General features: G+C 51.1%; 1 protein-coding gene across 1 annotated transcript; it reads right to left on the bottom strand.

Annotated features, from left to right (window-relative positions):
* Window positions 1–10,718: 10,718 nt before the first annotated feature.
* Window positions 10,719–17,029, bottom strand: AQP3 (aquaporin 3 (Gill blood group)). The gene is made up of 6 exons (XM_053570558.1): window positions 16,857–17,029; window positions 13,463–13,589; window positions 12,701–12,838; window positions 12,265–12,383; window positions 11,775–11,992; window positions 10,719–11,692 (listed from the first exon to the last, which is right to left on the bottom strand). Exons 1-6 carry the CDS (start codon window positions 16,962–16,964, stop codon window positions 11,524–11,526), a joined length of 879 nt encoding a protein of 292 aa, XP_053426533.1. The 5' UTR covers window positions 16,965–17,029; the 3' UTR covers window positions 10,719–11,523.
* Window positions 17,030–18,011: the final 982 nt, after the last annotated feature.

The raw sequence follows: 18,011 nt of genomic DNA, 5'->3' as shown, positions 1-18,011 counted from the left end.
ATACTCCGGAAACTGAGGCAAGAGGATCACTTGATCCTAAGAGTTTGAGGTTGTTTGAGCTGCAATGACACCCCAGGGCGACAGGGCAAGACTGTGTCTCAAAAAAACCGAAAAAAGCAAAACAAACAAAAAAGAAATGTCAGAACCTCAGCTCGGCACCTATAGCTCAAGTGGCTAGGGCGCCAGCCACATACACCAGAGCTAACAGGTTCAAATCCATCCTAGGCCTGCCAAACAACAATGGCAACTACAACCAAAAAATAGTCAGGTATGGGGCGGCACCTGTGGCTCAGTGGGTAGGGCACCAGCCCCATATACCAAGGATGGCGGGTTCGAACCCGGCCCCAGCCAAACCGCAACAAAAAACGACTGGGTGTTGTGGCGGGCACCTGTGGTCCCAACTACTTGGGAGGCTGAAGCAAGAGAATCACCTAAGCCCAGGAGGTGGAGGTTACTGTGAGCTGTGACCCCACAGCACTCTACCAAGGGCGATAAAGTGAGACCCTGTCTCTAAAAAAAAAAAAAAAAAAAGCCAGGCATTGTGGTAAGCGCCTGTAGTCCCAGCTACTTGGGAGGCTGACGCAAGAGAATTGCTTAAGCCCAAGAGTTTGAGGTTGCTGTGAGCTGTGACGCCACAGCACTCTACCCAGGGTGACAGCTTAAGACTTTGTCTCAAAAAGAAAAAAGAAATGTCAGAACCTCAACATTTCACCCTTTGAATTTAACAATTAGGATCAACTTGGGACAGAATTCTGTCTCTTAGCAGGCCTCCTACCTCCCTTTTATCCTGTCCCCAGCAGCTCTCTGTTATCAACTTTTCTTTTTTTTTTTTTTTGTAGAGACAGAGTCTCACTTTATGGCCCTCAGTAGAGTGCCGTGGCCTCACACAGCTCACAGCAACCTCCAACTCCTGGGCTTAAGCAATTCTCTTGCCTCAGCCTTCCAAGTAGCTGGGACTACAGGCGCCCGCCACAACGCCCGGCTATTTTTTGGTTGCAGTTTGGCTGGGGCCGGGTTTGAACCCGCCACCCTCGGTATATGGGGCCAGCGCCCTACCAACTGAGCCATAGGCGCCGCCCTGTTATCAACCTTTCTTGAGTACCATTTTGGACATGTTTTTCTAACCCTGTCACTTGAACCTTCTAATTCTTTTTTTTTTTTTTTTTTTTTGTAGAGACAGAGTCTCACTATCTGGCCCTCGGTAGAGTGCCGTGGCCTCACACAGCTCACAGCAACCTCTAACTCCTGGGCTTAAGCGATTCTCTTGCCTCAGCCTCCCGAGTAGCTGGGACTACAGGCACCAGCCACAATGCCCAGCTATTTTTTGGTTGCAGTTTGGCCGGGGCCGGGTTTGAACCCGCCACCCTAGGTATATGGGGCTGGCGCCTTACTGACTGAGCCACAGGCGCCGCCCGAACCTTCTAATTCTTATACTTGGCATTCCTGGTCTTCACTGGCAAGTCCTTCCCATTGTTACTACTTATTACTACCCTCTGCCTTCCTGGAATTCTCTGCTCCAGCCACATCTTTGACCCTTTGCTCATACTCTGCCTTCTGCTATAATGCCCCCAACCCCCACTCTCTCTCATCTGGATCAGTGATTCTATCCATCTCTTCCAGGGCACCCTGTTCTTTTGCCTCCAGGGTTTTGCACAATTTGTTACTTCTACCTGGAGAACCTTACAGGATATTTCTTTCTCATTCTTCAGGTCTGAATATAGGAGTACACAGCCAGCTTCCTGGGAAGGTGGCCTGGGCCTTAGAAGAGCCCAGTATTTGATTTAACTCTGTCTCTATTGCCCATGATTTGTAGTATTTTCTCTACTGATTAGACTTAAGTTCCATGAAGGCAGGAGCCATGTGGTAGTGTTTGGTTTCCCCTTTCCTAACAATCCTCAGTTTCCATAAGAAAGTCATTTTGTGGCTCGGCACCTGTGGCTCAAGCGACTAAGGCACCAGCCACATACACCTGAGCTGGCGGGTTTGAATCCACCCCGGGCCCACCAAACAACAATGACGGCTGCAACCAAAAAATAGCCAGGCGTGGTGAGCACCTGTAGTCCCAGCTACTTGGGAGGCGGAGGCAGGAGAATTGCTTGAGCCCAGGAGTTGGAGGTTGCTGTGAGCTGTGATGCCATAGCACTCTACCCAGGGGGACAGCTTGAGGCTCTGTCTCAAAAAAAAGAAGTCATTTTGTTCAGAAGGAGCTAACATCTCTCTTCAGGCCAGAGGTGGGGCATGTGACTTAGGCTAATCCAGTCAGGTCAGGCCATCCTGACTCTGGAATGGGCACAAGATCAAGTTGATCCAACCACAGTGTTTGCTGTTCCCTCTTCCCAGCTGAACAGTAACAGGGAAACAAGTAGCCTAAGAGCTACTGCCAGCTGTCTTCAACCAACCGAATATCTAGTCTTAGGATGAGGCTCATAGCATAGAAGAAGAGAGAAGAGATAGAAAGGACACAGATGGTGGATCAAGCCTCACTTGAGGTTTTCATCTAAATTTTTTAGTTATGTGAGCCCAGGCCACCTTCAGTCAGATTTCCTCTTATTGGCATCCAGATGCTTTCTACTCGATATTCTTGTAGAGATCTTGCTCTTCATTAGTTTCCCTGGAACCTACCGCAGCCTGGCTTTAAAAATGTGCTCATGGGCCAGTTGTGGTAACATCCACCTGTTATCCCAGCTATTCAGGAGGCTGAGGTGGGAGGATCATTTGGGCTTATGAGTTGGAGACCAGCCTAAGCAACATAGCAAGACCCTGTCTCAAAAACTAAAAGGTGGGAGGCACCTGTGGCTCAGTGGGTAGAGCACCAGCCCCAAACTGAGGGTGGCGGGTTCAAACCCGGCCCCGGCCAAACTGCAACAAAAAATAGCTGGGTGTTGTAGCAGGCGCCTGTAGTCCCGATGACTCGAGAGGCTGAGGCAAGAGAATTGCATAGCCAAGGAGTTGGAGGTTGCTGTGAGCTATGAGGCCACGGCACTCTACTGAGGGTGAATAATGAGACTCTGTCTCTAAAAATAAAATAAAATAAAATAAAAAACAAAAAATAAAAAAACCCTAAAAGGTAAAGCTGGACATAGCAGCTCATGACCATAATCCTAGTACTCCGGGAGTCCCGGCCAGGAGTTTAATTTTTTCTTTTTTTTTTTTTTGAGACAGAGTCTCAAGCTGTCTCCCTGGGTAGAGTGCCGTTGTGTCACAACTCACAGCAACCTCAAACTCTTCAGCTTAAGCCATTCTCTTGCCTCAGCCTCCCAAATAGCTGGGACTACAGGGGCTGGCCACAATGCCTGGCTTTTTTTTTTTATTGTAGTTGTCATTGTTGTTTGCAGGCCTGGGCTGCATTCAAACCCCCCAGGTCCAGTGTATGTGGCTGGCTCCCTAGCCACTGAGCTACAGGTGCCGAGCCAGGAGCCAGAAGTTTAAGACGAACCTGAGCAAGAGTGAGACCCCCATCTCTACTAAAAATAGAAAAACTGGGCAGCACCTTTGGCTCAGTGAGTAGGGCACCAGCCCCATATACTGAGGTTGGCAGGTTCAAACTCAGGCCCAGACAAACTGCAACAAAAAATAGCTGGACATTATGGTGGTCTCCTTGAAACCGCCTACCTGCAGGCCTTCTTCTTTCCTAACTAAAGCCCAATCCCTGGAACAGCCCAGAGCATAGTCACTTTCTGTTCCTTCCTGGCAGCGGATGTCCCTGGGCTTAGAAGACATACCTTGAGACTGGGGGCCCAGGCCTGGACTGGCCACTGCCTTACACAGTAGCTTTGTGCAAGTCACCTACCTTGAGACCCCCTGCTCTATAGAATAGCAGTGAGGATATAGACCAGTCAACTTCAGAAGGTAAGGGGGCCCTAACTTTCCTGTTGACTATTTTTCTAAACTCCTCGAAAGGTTGAAATCAGAGGTTTCAATCTCTCCTGCTGTTTGCTTATTCAGCAAGTATGTGTCCATGCTATTTTGTGCCCTGCCCAGGCACGAAGACTCTCAGTCACTGTCTTCAAACCTCCTGCTTCCTGATTCTTGGCTCTGAAAATCTGAGTTGTTACTTTCAAACCTGAAGACTAGGGCGGTGCCTGTGGCTCAAAAGAGTAGGGCGCCCGCCCCATATGCTGGAGGTGGTGGGTTCAAACCCAGCCCCGGCCAAAAACTGCAAAAAAAACCCCTGAAGACTAGGACTGGGTATAATGGTTTGTGCCTATAATACCAGCCCTTTGGGAGGCTCAGGCCAGGAGTTCAAGACCAGCCTGGGAAATTATACCTAGACTCCCGCCTCTACAAAAAAAAATTTTTTCCCAGCTACTTGGGAGGTGGAGGCAGGAGAATAGCTTGAGCCCAGGAGTTGGAGGTTGCTGTGAGCTGTGATGCCACAGCACTCTACCCAGGGCAACAGTATGAGACAGTTTCACTTTGTCAACCTCAGTACAGTGCTATGGTATCATAGCTCACAGCGACCTCCAACTCTTGGGCTTAAACAACTCTCTTGCCTCAGCCTCCCAAGTAGCTAGGACTACAGGCGCCCACCACAACACGTGGCTATTTTTAGAGATGGGGGTCTCACTCTTGCTCAAGCTGGTCTCAACCCTGTGAGCTCAGGGCAATCCACCCTCCTCGGCCTCCCAGAGTCAAAAAAAAAAAATGTTTTGAGACATAGTCTCACTCTGTCCCCCAGGTAGAATACGTGGCATCATCATAGATTACTGCAACCTCAAACTCCTGGTCTCAAGCAATCCTCCTGCCTCAGCCTCCTGAGTAGCTGGGGCTATAGGTGCCCACTACCATGCATGGCTCATTTTTCTTTGTTGTTTGTTGTTGTTGTTGTTGTTGTTGTTGTTGTTGTTGTTTTTTGTAGAGACAGAGTCTCACTTTACCACCCTCAGTAGAGTGCCATGATGTCACAGGACTCACAGCTACCTCCAGCTCTTGGGCTTCCGTGATTCTCCTGCCTCAGCCTCCCGTGCAGCTGGGACTACAGGCGCCAGCCACAACGCCCGGCTATTTTTTATGTAGCAGTTCAGCCAGGGCCGGGTTTGAACCCGCCACCCTCAGTATATGGAGCCGGCACCCTACTCACTGAGCCACAGGCGCCACCATTTTTCCTTTTTTTTTTTGAGACAGAGCCTCAAGCTGTCACCCTGGGTGGATTGCCATGGCTTCACAGCTCACAGCAACCTCCAACTCTTGGGCTCAAGCGATTCTCCTGCCTCTGCCTCCCAAGTAGATGGGACTACAGGCACCCACCACAACGCCCGGCTATTTTTTGGTTGCAGCTGTCATTGTTGTTTGGCGGGCCCAGGCTGGATTCGAACCTACCAGCTCAGGTTACGTGGCTGGTGCCTTAGCTGCTTGAGCCACAGGCACCAAGCCCCATTTTTCTATTTGTAGTAGAGACGAGATCTCTCTTGCTCAAGCTTGTCTTAAACTCCTGACCTCAAGTGATCCTCATGCCTCAGTCTTCCAGAGTGCTGAGAGATTATAGGCGTGAGCCATTTGACCTGGCCTAAATTTTTTTTTTTTTTTTTTTTTTTAGACAGAGTAGTCGGTCACCCTGGGTAGAGTGCTGTGGTGTCACAGCTCACAGCAACCTCAAACTCTTGGACTTAAGCGATTCTCTTGCTTCAGCCTCCCAGTAGCTGGAACTACAAGCACCCGCCACAACACCTGGCTATTTTTTGGTTGCAGTTGTCATTGTTGTTTAGCAGGCCCGGGACAGATTTGAACCTGCCAGCCTTGGTGTATGTGGCCGGCGCTCTGCTGACTGAGCTATGGGCACTGGCCGTAAAAAAATTTTTTTTTTTTTTTTTAATTTTAGCCATGGGTGGCATCTGTAGTACAGTGGTTATGGCGCCGACCACATGCACCAAGGATAGCGGGTTCAAATCCAGCCTGGGCTAGCTGAACATCAATGACAACTGCAACGAAAAAAGAGCCGGGCATTGTGACAAGTGCCTGTGGTCCCAACTGCTTGGGAGGCTGAGGAAGGAGAATCGCTTAAGCCCAAAAAGAGTTTGAGGTTCCTGTGAGCTGTGACGCCATAGCACTCTACCAAGGGCGACATGGTGAGACTCTAGCTCAAAAATAATAATAATAAATATTACCCAGCTGTAATGGTGTGCATCTCTAGTCTAGCTTCTCTGCAGGCTGAAGCAAAAGGATTGCTTGAGCCCAGGAATTCAGGGTTACAGAGAGTTATAATCGGGCCACTGTACTCCAGCCTGGGTAACAAAGTAAGACCCTGCCACTTTGAAAAAAAAAGTGAGAGACAACTAAAGGCTTCCCAACCCCACGTCCTGACTCCTGTGACTATGAGTTGTTTGCAGCATCATAACTCCTCCTCATTACCCCCATTCCCGCATTTAACCACATCCATTTCCAGTCTTTCAGACTCAGAGCACAGTTGTATGGCTTCTGACCCTACAAGTAGGAGTGTGGATAAGTGTGTAAGGATGTGAAGCACTGGTATGTGTGTAAGCCTGTGAATGAAGCAGTGGGTGAGTGTGTGAACATATCTGAGTGTGTCAGAATCTGAGTGTGTGAATGAGAGTGAGTGCCAGGCATGAACGTGCATGCATGAGTGCAGAGGAGTCACATGCTGAGGGAGCGAGTGTGCAAGTGTGTGTAGGTGAGTGGAGGAGTGAATGTATTTGTGTGAGCATGTGAACACCCCCAGTCCTTCATCAGTCCCAGCAGACACACCCTCACGTGTATGTGGGCACACGTGCACCTCCAAGGGCCAAAGGTGGCTAAAGCTATAAACCCTTATTCTGATAAAGGGAAGACCTCCTTCATAGTCCAGGGATCACTCTCCCTTCCCCACCCCTGGCATGGAAGTGGGTATCTGGTAGCTAAAGGTCATCTCCTTCAGGAATGAGCTCCCTCAGACTAGGGACTGCAGCCTGCCTCCCCTTCAGGCCAGGCCAACTGCTCCCCTCCCTCCCCTGGTTTCCAACACAGCCCTGTCAGTGACCCTGAGCAGAGGGGAGGTGAAGGATGAGGGTGGTAGCCAGACATTCCAGGTGCTTCCTGCGCTATGGGGGGTGAGGGTGCATCTCCATGGAGATGAGCAGTAGACCATATCCAGATGATTATCAGGGTTCCCAGAGTCCCCTGCTCCAGCTTCTCCCGGCCAGGCCTCCTTAGATCTGAGCACAGTAAGGAAGCCTGACAAGGGCCCTTTGCTTTTCACAGGAGCTTCCAAAAAGGCAGAGACTGGAGAGATGGGAGCGTCCCGAAACGGCTTCCCCGAAGCAAGAGATCGAAGAAATTGGCCAAGGTGATGGGATCTAGTTTAAGAATTCATCATCAGAGATCTCTGCTAACAAAGATCTTAGTAAAGACTTCCTGAAACTGTGAAGCAAGATTAGTAAATACAGATTGGGATTTTAGGAGTGCCCTCAGCCTCCCTGGGATTGAGTACCTCCCATAAGCCAGTACACATATAGGCTCCCCTCCAGATCCTCGGCTAGGAAGGGCTAATTTGGAGCCCAGGTCATCTCTTGGGATGAGATGTTGCAACCTGCTCTATGGGGAAGGGGTTGAGAAAATTGGGTTCTGGTCTGGGCTCTGATGGACTGCTCTGTGACCCTAGGTGATGCTTTGGGCCTTAGTTTCTCCTTTACACGAATAAGAGGTAGTGTCCTTTGGCACCCGCCACAGTCTAGGTGCCCAGACCAGGCACAGCCTCTTTGTTCCCTTTGCTACCCTCTCCCTTACCTCAATTAAACCTAACCCCAAAGGCCAAAGTCCTAGGTGTAGAGATGCTATGTCCCAAGGAGGCCCCCAGCTGCTGGGCAGACACAGCCACTTCTCTGCCCCTTAGGACTCAGAGGTGTTCCACTTGGCAAGGCCCCTTTCTATCTCCCTAGGGGCCCCAGTGTCTCAGAATCTACCTTCATTGCGCTACCTGCATCTCCTGGGCTTACAGCTCAGAGTCTCCATCCAGGATGGGCCTCCTCCACACAATGAGGAGGTAGAGGGCTGCCTAGGCCACCACCTCCACAGACCCTTCCTGGGGGACTGGGACTGTCTCTGGCCTCTGGGGTCTCCATGTACTGGGTGGAGTAGTTCCTCTTCTTCCCTTCTCACCCCACCCAAATCTACCCTGCCCATGTTTCCCCAAGCTTAGAGGTGCCCCACCCTGTTTTTCAGAAAAACAAAATCAAGAGGAAAGAGAAAGAAGGAGCTCATTGCCAGGAATTAATGAGGCATCCCTCGGGGTAAAAGTGGGATCTAGTTGGTGGGAGAGTTGCTGGTAGATAAACACAGACGGGCTCTGATGTTTACTTATAGGTACACGAAGAAAAGTCTCCCAGAGGCTGGAATCCATAGAGACATAACCAGACATACTGAAAGAAAAGGCACACGCAAAACCCCTGAGAAATGCACACTTGCATGTGCACACACACGCATACATACATACTGAGGCAGGCATACAAAGAAACAGCAACCAAGCTCAAGTTTCAGGGAGGCTGATTTTAATCCAAGCAAGTCAGAATTTTAAGGAAACATGGGCTCCTCCAAAGTAGGCTGTGGACGGAGCTTAATGCAGGAAGAAGGGCCAGAGGTAAGGCGTGGAATGTGACTACCTTCCTTTGGGGTGATTCTCCTTCTGTAGCCACCCTAGAAAATGGATTGCATGGAATGGGAGATGAAGAGTTTCCTTCCTAGAACTTTCTAACAGCCAGAACTGCTAAAGGAAGGCACACCTAGAGGTTAGGTACTTCCCTTCTACCCCCGGAAGAGTCACACAGCTTCTGGCTGGCTCCTATCCCTACCAGTCTCTGCCCTGACTCACTGCTCCTGGTCCTGGCGAGGCCTTACCCTGTCTCTTGTGGTCTGCAGCTGCATGCTCCTCTGTCTGCCCTGAACAACTAGGGCTGTAGCCCCCTCATGTATCCCCTTGGTCCCTCCCAGAAGCCTTATAGAGTCAGGGCACCACAAGCCATTGATTGCCCTTACTCTTCCTCCCTCCCCTTCTCAAGAAAGTCAGAATCCATGGACAGAATCTTAGGAGGAAGAGGATATTGAATTCAGTGACATTTTTTTTTACACGCTCTGTTGGGTATTAGTCTGTTCCTGGGCTGGAGTGCTATGGTGCAATCAGAGCTCACCGCAACCTCAAACTCTTGGGCTCAAGTGATCCTCCTGCATCAACCCCCCAAGTAGATGGGACTAAGGGCACATGCCACCACGCCCACTTAATTTTTTTGTTTGTTTTTTGTAGAGATGAGATCTCACTGTTGTCCAGACTGGTCTCAAACCCCTGGCCTCAAGCAATCTTCCCACCCCTGCTTCACAAAGTGCTTGGATTATAGGTGAGCAGAGCCTCAATGACCTTTTATTTTTTTTCTCAGTGACCTTTATAGAACAGCCCTCAGCATCCTTCCTCCACCCTTACCTCCCTACCCCCATCTCTGGTTCTGTAGGAAAAGTCATGAGGTAACGTTTATTGAGGAATCATCCACTGGTTAGAGTGTTAAGTCCTTTTCACGAATTATCTTCCATTATTTTCTCCTCTTGATATCCCCCAATTCACAAATAAGGAAACTGAAGTGCAGGGAAAGAACTTGACCACCCCAAGTTTACACAGGCAGAGAGAGGGCCAGCTGGGCCTAGAATCCAGGCCTGACTACCCACTACTCACTTCTACCACCTCCTAGGCTGACTGGTCAGGGCCAACAGCAGAATTGGAAAGAAAAACAGAGAAGGACACAGAACATGCCAAGGAGGACAGCAGGGTGGGGGCATCACAGGTGAGACCCATGTGACCAGAAGGAAACCCTGCTGCCACATTCCCCACCAAAGGTTTGTGCTTTCTCCTGACCCCCCACCCCCAGGGCCTGGGAAGGGAGCACACCCTGTGGCTCTCAGGTCCCCCCAACATGCCTCTTGGGAGCTGGGGAGAAAGAAGGGGTAGAGAGCTGAGTTTGAATTGCCTTTTCCCACCTCCCCAGGCAGAGTGCTGGCTGTAAGACCTGGTGTTTGCCACCCCCCATCTCTGGGCCATGGTCAGCTCATCTGTGAAGGTTGGGGAGCAAGAACTGGCTTAGCTTCTAAGACATTTTGGACCTTTTCCTATTGGACCCAGGTATCCCCTGGCTCCCATGGGGTTAAATCTGAGAGAGTAATTGGGTATGGGATGCCTTCTCTTATATTCCCAGTGAAAGGTGAGGATCTGGGAAGGGATGAGAAAATGAAAAGAGCTTCCTGCGCTCATGTGTGCAGAACCCCTTGCTTCCCTGCTTAAGTCAGGGTGCCAGAGTAAGCTCAATCCCTGCCCAATGGGCTCAGAGGTGCCTTAGACTGAAGTAGTGAAGCAGAGAGGAGATGACGAGGAATGAAACTGTGGTCTATGGGCTTTGACAAGTGACTGTGGAAGATGGTGGGAAGAGCAGTGATGACTTCCTGGAGGAGGAGGCATTAAAACAGATCAGGACTTTAATAAGCCAAGATGTAAGTTGGGACTTTGGAGCAAAGGTGTGAAGTTTGGAACTGCTAAGATCAAGCTCAGAGCTTGGTGAAGAGGCTCTCTCTATGACTGACCCTCTCCCTATCCTGGCAAGGCCAGAGTATGACCCCCAGGGTATGGGTATCCAGACCAGATTAAACACCCATCTGGGTACTGAGCATAATTGTGGCCAGACACACTGAAGCTCCTTAATTGGCCCCAGAAAAATAGCAGAGCAAACAGAAAGATATTTGCACAATTGGCAGTTTCAGACATACATTTTATTGTTTTTTTATAAAAGGGTAAGAGTACATTTTTGAGTAGAAGAGTAAAGGAGTGAATCCCCTTTTTAAAGAGGGATCTTCCAATCCCCATCCCTAAGACTGTAACATCTGCTATACATATTAAAAAACAAAAACAAAAAGCAAACATGAAACTTATGACCTGGACTTCACCCCACCCCATTATGCCTACCTTTATGACAGAAACATGTATTACAGCTCCCTCTCTGTCCAGCCTGAGCCATGGCCCCTCCTCTCAGCCCTACACATCCACCCCCATGTCCCAAAAGCCTATAGAAGCTTCTGCTTAGAAAAAAGGGCAGACACACACAATCAGAAACGTTCATTGGACCTCCTCCATATGGGGCCCCTGAAACATGCATGCTCTGGCACTTTCCTCGTTCACAGAAGAACATATTACCTTCCCCTCTTGCTGGGCTCCCCCTGTAACTAGAATACTCTCTGCTTGGTCCCTTGCCCTGAATATCTGGGAAATCTCACACACACACATACACACACACACGTGAGCACACACCTGCTGCCCATTCTCTCTTTTGGGGAGATTAAGGGATGTATTGACACAACCCCATTCCACCACACCTTAAGGGCAGTGGCCTAAGGTCCTATCTGGGCAGGGTCTAGTGGAAATCCTGAAGGGGGCTATCCAGCCGGATGCAGGTAGACGGGGAGCGTCATAGCTGGGAGTGGGATAATGAAGGGGGCTTCTAGGTAGTGGCCCCTGCACAGTCAGTGGATGCTCAGGGATGGGCAGGGTGGCCTCCTGCCCACTCAGACCTGTTCCTTGTGCTTCACATGGGCCAGCTTGACATTCTCTGACTCAGTGGAGGGTGGGGGCTGCTCCAGGTGGCAGCCGATCATGAGCTGGTACACAAAGACACCCGCGATGGAGCCCAGGAGTGGAGAGACAATGGGCACCCACCACCAGTGCCGGCCGGTCCTGGGGAACAGACACAAGTGTTCAGGGGCAGGTGGGGCAGGGTAAGGCAGACTGGGTTAAGGCGGGTGGGGGCTGCACTCACGTGAAGACTTCAGAACCCCAGCCAGCAATGGCAGTGAAAAGGCGAGGGCCAAAGTCCCGGGCAGGGTTGACAGCATAGCCAGAGTTGAAGCCCATAGAAGTGCCAATGACCAGGACTACCAGGCCCACAGTGAAGGCCTCCAGGCCACGGGGGACAGGGTTGTTGTAGGGGTCAACAATGGCCAGCACACACACGATGAGGGAGGCTGTGCCTATGAACTGGGAGTGGGGAGAACAGGTTAGCAGCAATACCCTTCTGACCCTCCCTTCCCTATAGCTCTAACTCCACTGCTCTCTAAAGCAGTGGTAAAGCAGTTTGTGTGTGTAAGAATCTGCTGGAGAACTGCATGTTTTATAAGTATTCTGCTCTTGTGGGACAAATTGAGAAATCCTGCTTAAGTCAAGAAGATCTATCCCCCAGCCAGCCCTTGATCAACCAGGGCAATTTGGTCTCCCGCCCTGTGTTCCCCTCATATGTCCCCAGTCCATACCTGGTCGAAGAAGCCATTGACCATGTCCAAGTGTCCAGAGGGATAGGTGGCAAAAATGCCAGCTGTGCCATTGGGGCCGGAGACTACGAGCTGATTGCTGGCAAAGCTCCAGATTGCATCTGGTGACAGATTAGGCACAGAGTGGGTGGGGACAGAGGCCTGGGTCCAGCCTCCCCTCTCAGGCTGAGTCCTCCCCACCCTCCAATATCTTCACTGCCATATTACTCTGGAGAAGGGTGGAGTGGGGGGCCTAAGACTCTTGTTGCCCAACTTGTTTCTTTCCTCTCATGCCCCCTACCTTGCCCTATGTGTGAATGAGTGAGTCATGAGCCCAGGGCTTGGGCAGGCCCCAGCTCTCTGTCATGGAAAGGCCTGGTGCCAGCAGGTCCCCCAAAGAAAGAGGGTAGTAGAGGATGGCAGGGTGAGGAATGCTTACCATAGTACAGCCCAAAAACAATCCCAGCACCCAAGAAGGCTCCCAGAGTCTGAGCCAGGGTGTAGACGGGCAGCTTGATCCAGGGCTCACGGGCCAGGAAGCACATGGCGAAGGTCACAGCAGGGTTCAGGTGGGCCCCTGCGCAGAGGGGAGATAGCACCTATTAGCTATAGTCTGCCACAAGGAGGAGGCCTGGGCCCTTCACATATTGTTCCTTTCTAGCCCCAGTGAGAAGGGGGCAAAAAAGGGTTTCTTTTTTTTCTTTTTTTTTTTTGAGAGAGTCTCACACTGTGGTTGCCCTGGGTGGAGGGCCTTGGCATCATAGCTTACAGCAATCTCCAACTTTTGGGCTCAAGTGATCCTCTTGCCTCAGTTTTTCTATTTTTAGTAGAGACGGGGTCTCACTTTTTGCTCAGGCTGGTCTCAAAACTGTGAGCTCAAGCAATCCACCTGCCTCAACCTCCCAGAGTGCTAGGATTACAGGCGTGAGCCACCATGTCTGGCCCAGAGAAGGGTTTCTTGTATAGGATGGTGGTTGGACTACATAATAGGCCACCTCCAATAATCTGATTCAGAGTTGAGAGTCAAAGGCTCGAAGTGTCAAATTTCTTCTCTACTTTCTTCTCCTGAGGGCTCAAAGCTGAGGCCACAGCTATGACCTGCCCTGAGGAATGCCCTACATCCCATTCCCCAGTGTCACTCCTAGTGGGAACTTTGCTATTGAGGGGCCAGGGCTGAGGGTGAGGTTAAGCTTAGTCTTACCAGAGACCTGGCCAGCGATGAGGACGCCCAAGGTGACAGCAAAGCCAAAGGCCAAATTGATGGTAAGGAAACCGCCATGGGTGCCCCTGCTGAGTATGACCTGGGCCACGGAACCACAGCCAAACATCTGTGTCAGGAAATAGAACAGGGCAGACAGGGTAAAGACCAGCAACTCTTGCTCCAGAAGGATGGTGTGAAGCCAGGAAGGGCAACCGCTGCCTGCCACCATTGGGAGAACTGGAAGACCTTCCTGGAATCCAACCCAAACCCCTCCTGCTGCAATTACATTCCTCAGAAAAGGGATAGGGAGATATGCCCTTCCACACCCAAAGTCCCCAATCTAATATAAGAGGACCCTGTAGAAGGGTCTTGAAGCAGGGTTTGTGATGAGGAGACAGAAGATGGTTGAACCATCTTCACAGATTTTCCTTGAATTCCAGGAAGAGTGGGGTACATAGGGGAATAGCTTTCATCTTAGCACAGCTTCTCCCCCCGGCTGCCCTAAAGAAAAGCTCAGGTATTCTGATCTGACAACCAGTCTTGTGTCCTCCCATCACCTCACATTGCTTGAGAAAAATTGAGTTTCAGATCTTTCCAGTGAAATCAGTATAGTGAGAATAAACATATTAAACTGTCAAAAAGAAAAAAAAAAGCTCAGGTGGTGGTCATGGTGGTGAGGGAGGCTAGAAGTGAGGTGAGTCCATTCTGAATCCAGGACGTTACCATCATATCCCCCCTCAGCACCCTCACTGCTCTGCCCACCTGCTCTCTGTGCCCTCAGATGTCCTGCTTCCCTGCTCGGATTTGGAGGTCCTAAAAACAGGAATATGGGTGGCTCCTCTCACTGTCCCCAGTCTAGGACCCAGGACAATGCAGATGAGGAGATGGGTTTTTCTGCCAGGGATGGGGAGACTAAAGGCAGCTAATGTCCCTAGAGTTTTTCAGGTACAGGACATACTGTACATCTGCTCACCTAGTTCACACATGAAAAAGCTCTATAGCGGCTCGGCGCCTGTGGCTCAAGCGGCTAAGGTGCCAGCCACATACACCTGAGCTAGCGGGTTCAAATCCAGCCCGAGCCTGCCAAACAACAATGACGTCTGCAACCAAAAAATAGCTGGGTGTTGTGGTGGGCATCTGTAGTCCCAGCACTTGGGAGGCAGAGGCAAGAGAATCGCTTGAGCGCAGGAGTTGGAAGTTGCTGTGACCTGTGATACTATGGCACTCTACCCAGGGTGACAGCTTGAGGCTCTGTCTCAAAAAAAAAAAAAAAAAGCTCTATAGCAACTAAAAAGAGCAAGCCCCCAGAGTATCCCCCAAAGCTGTTCCCTCCAGACCCTGCCCCAGGTCTCCTCTCCTACCTACCCATAACTAAAAGTTTTATACATACACAACAGGTAGTTATCAGAACCTGTGCTAAGGGCCCTATTCACTCTGATGGGTCAGTGCCTGTTGCACTAGGTTGTTCGGCATTTTGATTACCATCACTCAGAAAGACCAAGAGATAGTGGGGAAGCCAGCAGCAGTGATACAGGGAGGGCAAAGGTATACAGGCAGGTAAAAGCAAAGATCAGAGATTATGAGCATAAGGGGGGTAGACCGGCATGTGAGGGTCTGGGGCACCCTGCCCGACTTGGCAGGCCCTAACCTCAGCTACTTGACTGCCTGCCTGAGGCCCGGTCCTGGCTTCATCCCAAGAGGCCTTTGGGGGAGGAGCTGTCAGAGCCAGTTCCACCACCTTGGGGCTAATCTTCCTCTTCCTCCCCCACCCTCCTGCCTTGTATTCTTGGCCAGCCCCCCCACCCTACTAGGTACCCCAAAGAAAGGGGCTTTTCTTACCCAAAAGCCAATCCTCCCACTGCAGACTCTGGTCCCCAGTCCACAGAGGTATGCAGGCAGCCCTTATCTGCCACTTAGGGTCCTCCAGGACCCATCTGTTCAGACAGTCCTTGAGGTTCTGCCTTTCACTGATACCAAATGCCTCACACCCACCTAAGCCTGGAAGCCTTCTCCACATTCATAACACCCTCCGGTGGTCTGGGATAAGCCAAATGATCCCAAGGCTCAGGAGTGACTGCCCCTTTATGGGGGAGGCAAACTGAGTCTTGGGAGGGAATAAGGAGAACCCTCTATGAAAATGGAGGACACCCTCCCTTTCCTTTCTGCTCTTGTCAATCAGATAGGGAGTGGGGGCCCCAAGGCAGGAGGATAATAAATGCCATCTCCCATTCCCTTCTTGGCATGCAAGAGGGGGTTGGAGATGACTAGTACAGCCACTAGTCTTACGAGGGGCTGTGGGTAAAATTCCCCATGTGGCTTCCTCCTTCCTTTCACCATAGAGTCTTCTCCACCACCACTACCTATTTGGAGTGGGCTTCCCCCAGCCCTACTTGCCCCTTGTTAAGCTGCTTCTCCACAAGGGACCAGCTGGTCTACAGTACCTGGGGCAGGGGCTAGGGTGGAAAGGGAGTTACCCACCCACTGCAATGCAGCAAATGGACCCAGAAATAACCCAGAGGAAAACAGGTGTAACCATATGAGTGACTGAAAAGCAGAGAGTAACTGGGACAGGAAATGAAGAGCCTAACTGGCGTGTCAACCAGACCCAAGAAGTGCAAACAGAGTCACCCAGGAACAACCTGGGGCGAAACTAGTATAACCAAGGAGTAACTGGGACTGAGAAGTAACTCAGGCAGGGGAAATATCTCACTCAGAGAACCCACAGAGTAATTCAGAGGGCTAACAATCTTATGTGTGGCCTCTGACAGCATCTGTCTGACAGCATGTGTCAGGGTCTGGGAGTCGCTCAGCCTGAGGGGAGCAACTTTAGACACCCAACTCCTCTGTGTTTGGGGCCCAGCTTCCTTCTACAGCCTCCCCTATCTTCAGGATCTTCTTTTCCTTCGTTTTTGCTTTTTGCAGCCTCTGCCCCCACCTGTGGCAAACTGTCCTCACTTCACTGCAACTTTTGGACTTTCTGAGGCTTAATTATTCATTAGGGGCCAGACACCCAGAATCCAAATAACTTAATGGGGCCCGTTTACCTTTGCTTCTTCCCCTGCTTCCCAGAGCTGGGACTCCGGGAACCTGGGGGGCATGGGAGGCAGAAGAAGGGGTTGGTGACCACAGCCCCCAGCCTGAGAAGGTAAAGGATCAGAGCTGCCACTGGGGAATAACAGTTGTCGTTCTGGCGAAAGTCAGAGCCGTCAGAGGAGTTGGAACTATGCAGAAGAGGTTCTTTGGGGGTCAGATTGACCCTCCAGGGTAAATCCCGGGGGTCAGAGCTGGAGACGCAGGTCAAGGCTGTCTTGAAATCACAGCCTCTCAGGGCGCACAGAGGGACTGAAGAGGGTGGGGATGGAGAGAAAAGGGCTTATCAGCCTCCTCCACTCACCACGAGAATAAGGGTCCCCAAGCACTCAGCCAGAGCCTGGCGGAACAGCCGATGGCGGATATGGAGCATCTCCCCGCAGCGGGACACCAGCTCCTTCTGTCGGCCCATGGCGGTGGCAGGCGCGGCGGAGTCGGGAGGGAAGGAGCGGCGGGCGCAGCGAGCTGTGGCCCGGAGCGCTGGCGGCGCCCTTTATAGAGCGCAGAGGCCCGTCCCGCCCGCACGCAGCCCCGCCCGCCTAGACTCGCCCAGGGCGGGGACGGGCCGTCGGCCCCCTCCCCTAACCCGGGAGGCTGGTGGAGTGAGGAAGGTGAGGGACATGGCGTGTGAGGTGCTTTGAGGGTGGGGCTGCTCTCAGAGGGCACTTAGAGGATGGGGTGTCATGGGCCCCAAGAGAGGATTAGGGGATCTGAGAGAGAGGATTATGGGGATCTGAGAACCGATGGTGGGGTACAGGCAATGTACATGGCTGGTGAGAATGGAGCTGCCAAAGATAGAGACGCCTTGGGCTCACTCATAGTGAGCCCTATGATCCTCCCTCCAAGGTTTGGAAGAGACCTGTCCGCAAGGAACTGGAGGCCAGGGGAGGTGGCTCACGCCTGTAATCCTAGCACTTTAGGAGGGTGATGCGGGTGGACTGCTTGTGCTCAGGAGTTTGAGACCAGCCTGAGCAAGAGAAAGACCTGTCTCTACTAAAAATGGAAAAACTGGACTTGCATGGTGATAGGCGACTGTAATCCCAGCTACCTGGGAGGCTGAAGCAAGAGAATCTCTTCAACCCACTAGTTTAAGGTTGCTCTGAGCTATGCCACAGTACTGTACCCAGGGTAACACAGTAAGACTTTGTCTCAAAAAAAAAGAAGAAGAAGAAGAAGAAGAAAATAGCCAGGCGTTGTGGCAGAAGCCTGTAGTCGCAGCTACTTGGAAGGCTGAGGCAAAAGAATTGCCTAAGCCCAAGAGCTGGAGGTTGCTGTGAGCTGTGTGACACCACGGCACTCTACCATGGGGGGCAAAGTGAAACTCTGTCTCAAAAAAAAAGAGAAAAAGAAAGAAAAAAGAGAGAAAAGAAAAAGGAAGAGAGAGAGAGAGAGAAAGAAAGAACGAACTGGCCCCAGACCCCAGCTCTCCAGGATGACTTCAGGCAGGGGGCTGGAGGGA

This window comes from Nycticebus coucang, chromosome 2, assembly GCF_027406575.1.
Source record: "Nycticebus coucang isolate mNycCou1 chromosome 2, mNycCou1.pri, whole genome shotgun sequence".
NCBI classification, from domain to species: Eukaryota; Metazoa; Chordata; class Mammalia; order Primates; family Lorisidae; genus Nycticebus; species Nycticebus coucang.
Note: the sequence above shows the minus strand (reverse complement) of the source record. Positions and strands in the feature narration are given on the sequence as shown.

Excerpts from the sequence above, each read along its gene's own strand:
- AQP3 (XM_053570558.1), bottom strand. The coding sequence starts at position 16,964 with ATGGGCCGACAGAAGGAGCTGGTGTCCCGCTGCGGGGAGATGCTCCAT. Across the intron at positions 13,590-16,856 it reads TGGGGACCCTTATTCTCGTG|ATGTTTGGCTGTGGTTCCGT; the intron begins GTGAGTGGAGGA and ends TTCCTGACACAG. Across the intron at positions 11,693-11,774 it reads TGGGGTTCTGAAGTCTTCAC|GACCGGCCGGCACTGGTGGT; the intron begins GTGAGTGCAGCC and ends TCTGTTCCCCAG.